This window comes from Notothenia rossii (assembly GCF_949606895.1).
Source record: "Notothenia rossii genome assembly, chromosome: 2".
Lineage (NCBI taxonomy): Eukaryota > Metazoa > Chordata > Actinopteri > Perciformes > Nototheniidae > Notothenia > Notothenia rossii.
The window spans coordinates 37,124,124-37,130,335 of record NC_136904.1 but is presented as its reverse complement, the minus strand read 5'-3'; the positions used below and the strand labels follow the sequence as shown (position 1 = coordinate 37,130,335).

General features: G+C 40.1%; 2 protein-coding genes across 8 annotated transcripts in view; one reads left to right on the top strand and one right to left on the bottom strand.

The window, feature by feature from the left end:
* The first annotated feature begins 1,348 nt into the window (after nucleotides 1-1,348).
* LOC307029531 (uncharacterized protein) lies at nucleotides 1,349-5,045 on the top strand. 6 transcript variants are annotated; one of them, XM_079665618.1, is made up of 5 exons: nucleotides 1,349-1,581; nucleotides 2,297-2,396; nucleotides 2,884-3,647; nucleotides 3,944-4,181; nucleotides 4,648-5,045. In XM_079665618.1, exons 3-5 carry the CDS (start codon nucleotides 3,185-3,187, stop codon nucleotides 4,862-4,864), a joined length of 918 nt encoding a protein of 305 aa, XP_079521744.1. In that variant the 5' UTR covers nucleotides 1,349-1,581; nucleotides 2,297-2,396; nucleotides 2,884-3,184; the 3' UTR covers nucleotides 4,865-5,045. The 6 variants fall into 6 exon arrangements, 2 of the variants coding, with proteins under 2 accessions (XP_079521744.1, XP_079521743.1); XM_079665617.1 differs by having other exon boundaries at nucleotides 1,352-1,581; nucleotides 2,937-3,647; XR_013805373.1 differs by having other exon boundaries at nucleotides 1,357-1,581; nucleotides 2,937-3,647; nucleotides 3,963-4,147.
* Nucleotides 5,046-5,509: 464 nt separating this feature from the next.
* Nucleotides 5,510-6,212, bottom strand: part of LOC307029087 (G2/M phase-specific E3 ubiquitin-protein ligase-like) — a 39,789-nt gene continuing 39,086 nt past the window's right edge. For both annotated transcript variants that reach the window (XR_013805218.1, XM_079664695.1), the window contains exon 4: nucleotides 5,510-6,163. Coding sequence is in view for 1 of the 2 variants with exons in the window: in XM_079664695.1 (XP_079520821.1) it covers nucleotides 5,922-6,163 (242 nt within the window). In the remaining variant the exon portion in view is untranslated. The remainder of the gene's footprint in view (nucleotides 6,164-6,212) is intronic.

Here is a 6,212-nt window from a genome sequence, read left to right as displayed (position 1 = left end):
ACATGTAATAGCCTACAGAGGGACAATGACTAGTGACACCCTTACGCAGCAAACCAGGCAGACAAAGAAATGGCACAATTAGCAGGCCTATGCTGCCCTCTATTGACCAAAGGCACTTACATTTTCATGCACGCACACATGTCCACAACACACAAATTGAACAACACTCCCGATTTTCCCATCGCTACTGGTGTCCTGGCGATCTTGTTATGACAACAAGTGCAAGTTAGTGCTGCACTGTGGTTTTCACCATTCGGGCTTATGCTTATGGGCTCAGAACAGTCTCATAATACACACATGCACACAGAAGGATTCACACTTGTATTTCATGATCCGCAAAAGGATTCACACTTGTATTTCCGGATCCACACGTTTTTCAATGCACACACAAATGTGTTCCGTTTCATATACATGTAAATAAAATCCAAATTCAGAAAAAAGTTTTAAATGTGTATTTTTGATCCACACATATTTGTTTTTTCCGTTTAAAACCTCTGAACCTGCAAACACAAACCGCTTTCTGTGCAAGGATCGCTGTGCATTCGTGTGTGGGTTTTTTGAGACTCCCCTGAGGGTCAGCCGATTCGTACTTGTAATTTTTTCTATCTATAGCCAATCAGATGTCTCCTCAATTCTAAGCCAATCACATGAGCGCGCCCTCACGAGGGTAGATGTATTGCGTTCATGACGTAGCGCTTCATGTACGCATTTTGCGCAGTCCGGAGCTGACAGGTCCATGGAGCCGCTAATCTCATTCAGGACACCTCCACTCTCAGTACATTGCCACTTTCCGAACAGGAAATGCACGCAAATACAAGCCTTTATATTATTAAGGTACAGCGCCACTTTCCGAACCATTGATGAAAGCTTGTGTGTACACAAAAATGGCAGGCAAAACCATTTAAAATTTGTGTTTCCTGTGTGGCGAATACAGCTGCTTTATTTATGTCTGTATGAAGTTGTTGTGAGTGTTGAGGGAGCAGCTACAGGTTAGCTTAGCCTAATCGATCAGTGCACTACGAAGCCAGTACTAGACAGTGAACTGTCAACGGGGGGGAGCCCCGCCGGTCATTATCGGCCGATATTCACTCTAAATAGTTTGATCGGTGCTCCCTATAAAGGCCGATCAGGAGAGCTGGATCTGATCGATATGGACATAAACGCGAGTGAAATGTAACCAGACGCGAGAGAGAGATCAGAGTCTGACGGAGACACGCAGCTCTGCATGATCACCTGAAGCTCCGCCCTCTGTTTAGCGAGCTGACCGGACTGCGCAAAATGCGTATATGAAGTGTCATGAACGCAAGAAATCATACCCTAGTGGGGGCGCGCTCATGTGATTGGCTTAGACTGGAGGAGACATCTGATTGGTACGGTGGCCCTGAGAGGCCAGGGTGCTGCAAATAAAAACAACGCTGCAAATAAAAAGGAACAGAAACGCCGCGCAAATAAAAACGCTGCGATGCAAATAAAAAAGGCACAACGGAAGTGAATTACCGGAGACTATTATTGCTGATGCACATGCGGTTTTTTATGCGAGAGAAGAAGAAGTCTGGGGGATCTCCAGGAAACATCTCATGGGTAAGTTTATAATGTTAAAGTTACACAGGATGTAGATAATATCTGTCGCTGCCGTATTTATGACTTTAAATGACGTTATTTTGTGTGTGGGAGCAGATTATGTGTGTAGTGTATAATGTTAGTAGAACATAGCTACTTTTATCTGCTAACGTTAGCTGTTTTCTAAACAAACGGATCTGAGCCGACCGGGACTTAAAGATGTTGCTAAGACACACAAAGTAAGTTGAATATGCCTTTATTCAACAGACGAGCTCGGGTCCTCTCCTCAACATGCTCTGAAGGAACAACTTTTACTGAATTAGGGCTGGGCAAGTTAACGCGTTATAATCGTTGCCCAGCCCTATATTGAATACATACAAGTATAGATCTTCACTAACATCCTGTAGTCAATCTTGACTCCATCAACATGTCATCTAAATGTGCCTGTCTAGAGATAAATGAGGGTCTCTTATCCTGCTTAGAGATAGAGAAGGGTCTCTATCCTGTCCAAGACGTGCTTCCTTTGGAAAGTTTACTGGCTTTAAATCTTTCTTTCTTTTTTTTAATGTATTTTGACATTGTAGATGCATGGTTCAGATATTAAGTGATTGCAGCTGATATCTGCTGTTAAATTAGTGTCAGCTGTTTGCAGGTAACATTACCTGCTGCAATAGCTTACCAAGTAGCTGTTACTTCATTGCAAATGAATAACATTCACATTGCTCCTTTTCCACAGGCAATGTATTGTCCATATTGTTGGACTGGTGGGTGTTTTGGGAGGTTGTGCGGCTCCTGTGGCAGCAACATTGAATGTTTGGCTCCCCTTCTCGAAGATGGTAAGCTCCTCCTTAAAAGTCAAGAATTTCACCATTACAGTGATAATGTCTTATTTGTATATGATTTGTTGCCATTTTAATATATGCTATACACATATTATTGTCAGTCATGGCAATTTCAACATGATTTAGAACTACTGATAAAAAAAAATGCCAACAAGTAAAAAAATCAGGTGAAATACCAAAGTTGACCAATTATGTGCTCCTTCATGTGCTGAGGGTTGAGCCTTCTGATGCGTTTATGCACAAATACAGGCATTAAAAGGGTACCTTTTTGTTCGCTACCTCTAGATTGATATGTATTTTTATCCTTACCAATTATGTAAGTATCCCAATATTTTGTCCTTTGCCTGTTTATTTCTCTTATTTTTTGCTCCTCATGTCTGGAATTGTTCACGCATTGAACATACTGAAAACATACACTTATGCATCAAACAGTTCAGGTATTTTCCTCTTTACTGATACATTTTCATTTTTTTCTTAATAGGTTTTTTGTTATTAAGTTTCATTCCTAATGAAACTGTTGTCTTTTCCCTTCAGTCACATAATCTAATGAAGGAATCGAGGCAGGCCTCATCCACAAGTACTTCACGGAGGGACATGCTTATGAAGTGATACTTGATTTTCTAGAAAAAAGACACAACATTTTTCTTAGTCTGAGGACCTTAAAGAGGAGGCTACAGAACGCTGGCTTAATAAGAAGGACAGACTACACTCCCATTGGCACTGTACACCAAACTGTTGCACATGAACTGAGAGGCTCGGGTCGGCTGTTGGGTTACAGAGCTATGTGGCAGACATTGCAACAAAAGTATCACCTGACAGTAAAAAGGGAGGATGTTAGACAGACGATTTCCAGACTGGATCCATCTGGTGTTCAACTTCGTTCCAGGCGAAGGTTTGTCCGAAAGGGATACGTCACAGCAGGACCAAACCAAGTGTGGTACGCTGATGGATATGATAAACTTAAACCCTTTGGTATTGCCATCAGTGGCTGCATCGACGGCTTTTCAAGGAAAGTTATGTGGCTCAGGAGTGGCAGCACTAACAACGATCCGGGCATCATTGCGCAGTATTACCTGCAGTGTGTATCGGAGTTTGGACTACTTCCAGCCCGCCTTCGCACTGACTGTGGAACTGAAAACGATCTCAACACACAGATAATTTTGCAGGAGCCCTCAGTCACATGTATGGTACCTCAACTGCAAACCAGCGCATCGAGAGTTGGTGATCTTTCTTCAGAAAGCAAAGGTATAGCCTTTTAAGGTCAGGTCCAATAATGTATGTGTTTGTGTGTGTGTGTGTTTGTATATAGTACAGAGGTGCCCAAATACTTTAAATCTATCTGGATGAAAAAAATTGAAAAAATTGAGAAATTACATTAGAGCTGTACACTAACATTTTCCCAAGGGAGTTTATGTGCTCCCAAATGAAATAATGTAGGAGCGCACCAAGAAATGTACAACATTTCTAAAAATATTGTGACTTTTTAGCAAAATATTGTGACTTTTTACTTGAAGTTGTCTTTTTTTCATGAAATACAAAAGTTTTGAATTCCACCGTTAGGACTCAGTTCTTGATCGAGCTCTTCAGTGACCTTAGAGAGAGGCACCTCTTCAATGGGAGCCATGAGCACAAATGTCTGCTGCGATATGTGTTTTTGGGCATCTTACAAAAAGACCTCGATGAGTACAGACAGCTGTGGAACAACTACCCCATCCGACCTGTTCGCTTGTCTCAGTGTCCATCAGGTAAACCTGATGCCATGTACCACCTGCCTCACAGGTTTGTATTCAAATTGTTTGGTAATATTACTTTAAAATATATCTGACTTCATATAATTTGGTGTATCAGCCCAATATGACAAGTTTGTCACTTGATAAATAACGTGATTCATTTAGTCTGAAAACTCATTATTTCAAAAATGATTTCAAGTCTTAAACGACTAAAAATGGATTCCAACACAAAACCTAAATCAGAAAATGTCCAAAGCTATTCTGTCGATTTATCTTACTCAATTCCAAAAAGTACGTTGTGTTAGAAAGTGAGTAGAAGGACCATATTTGACTGAAAGAGCTGCTGTCAACCTGAGATTAACTTCTCAAGTCGAAGCTCTTTGTTTAGGATTTAATTAACGAAGAACTGACTCAAGGGAGTTTTAGTTATTATGCTTATCTAGCATGTTTGGGGGGTTAAATGATCCATTTGTAATCACTTGACTCATAATGTTTCAATTTATGACTGCTCTTAGGTTTGGCGGAAGGGAGTGTGGATTTCCAGTGTCCTGGGAAGCCCTACACCACTTTGATGGCATCATGCAAGCATCATCCCAGTACAATTTGCGTGGTGATGAGAATCTGGAGATGCATTTTGTGGACTTGCAAAGACGGAGTGGGTTGGCTCCACCAGTGAACTGGACAGCTGCTGTTCAGAATTACATTTCCATGAAAAACATTTCTGGAGTGTAGAATACATTGCCCCACCAGCCCCCCAGAGTTTCCAATGTAGGTTGAATATTATTTAGAATGCTGCAATTCTGAGTAGATAAGTCCAGTGAAATATTCAGCTTGTATCTTTGCATAAGTCATTAGACTGAAACCTTTCTTTGTTTAAATAAACATACAGCATATTCATGTATTTTGTAAAACATGTTTAGTGTTACATCCGTGTTATCAGTTGAATGGTCGATCGTCAGAAAATGATACACCTAATATTTTGGTAATTGATTTTAATTTTGTTTTGAATATAAGCAGGTTCCAGCCTCTAAAATGTGAATATTTGCTGGATTAATTTGTTCTCTGTGAGGCTTCACTTTCTGACATTTTAAAGACCAAGGCGTGTCCGAAATCACTCTCATTCACTACTCCCTACTCCCTATATAGGGAATTCTATATAGGGAGTATTGAGTGATTTCAGACACAGCCTATAACAAATTGATGAATCAACAATAACATTCATTCATTGCATCAGTCACATATGCTACTGTTATTTCTGTTTTCACAGTGGATCTGAGAATAAAATCTTGTGAACCAGCTACAGCCGTGTCATCTTTGTAGCGAGTGTGTAACATACATGCTATACGTAGAAAAACAAGTCCTTACTTTAAAATGAAACACTTTTAAACCATTTAATGAAGAGTCATTCAGCTTTACTCTTTCACAAAGTCCATGTAAAAACATGTTGATAAAATGGGCAAAACAAAATTGGCACATTTGCACGACAAGGTGCCTTTTGCAGTCTTTATTTACTGTTTATGTAAATATTTGTAAAACATCTTAACACATGTTCTGAACTCTTGATTTAACCACGGTCTACCTTACCTACCTAACGAGAATACAATAACAATACAATACAAATGTGTGGTGTTGTTCACATGTTAGATATGAAATAGGACAAATCTGTCATGAAAAATACTCACATCTCTCTTACGTCACAACATTTTGGTCTGACAGACCGCAACATTAAAACAACGGACTGTGTACTGTGTGTGGCAACATTAACTTTTACCACTAGTTATTTAATTGTTTAAAGGCACCAAAAGCCGGGGGAATTATTAATGCCAAAGTTCATGTTGGCTTTGAAGGCACCATAAGTGTCCAAAAGAGGAAGCTTTAAAATGTTGGCACAGGTATTTGCCATTGGGAATGTTGATGTTGTTGAACATAGGAACTGAAGGCGTGGCAGAGGACTCATACCAGCAGGAGGCACACATGGCACACCTGTAGCGAACATTAACACCTCCTCCAAGGTCACTGAGCTGTCATTTTCTAAAAAGTAGAGAACATTCGAATCAATTGACAGTAAATACTATCTACA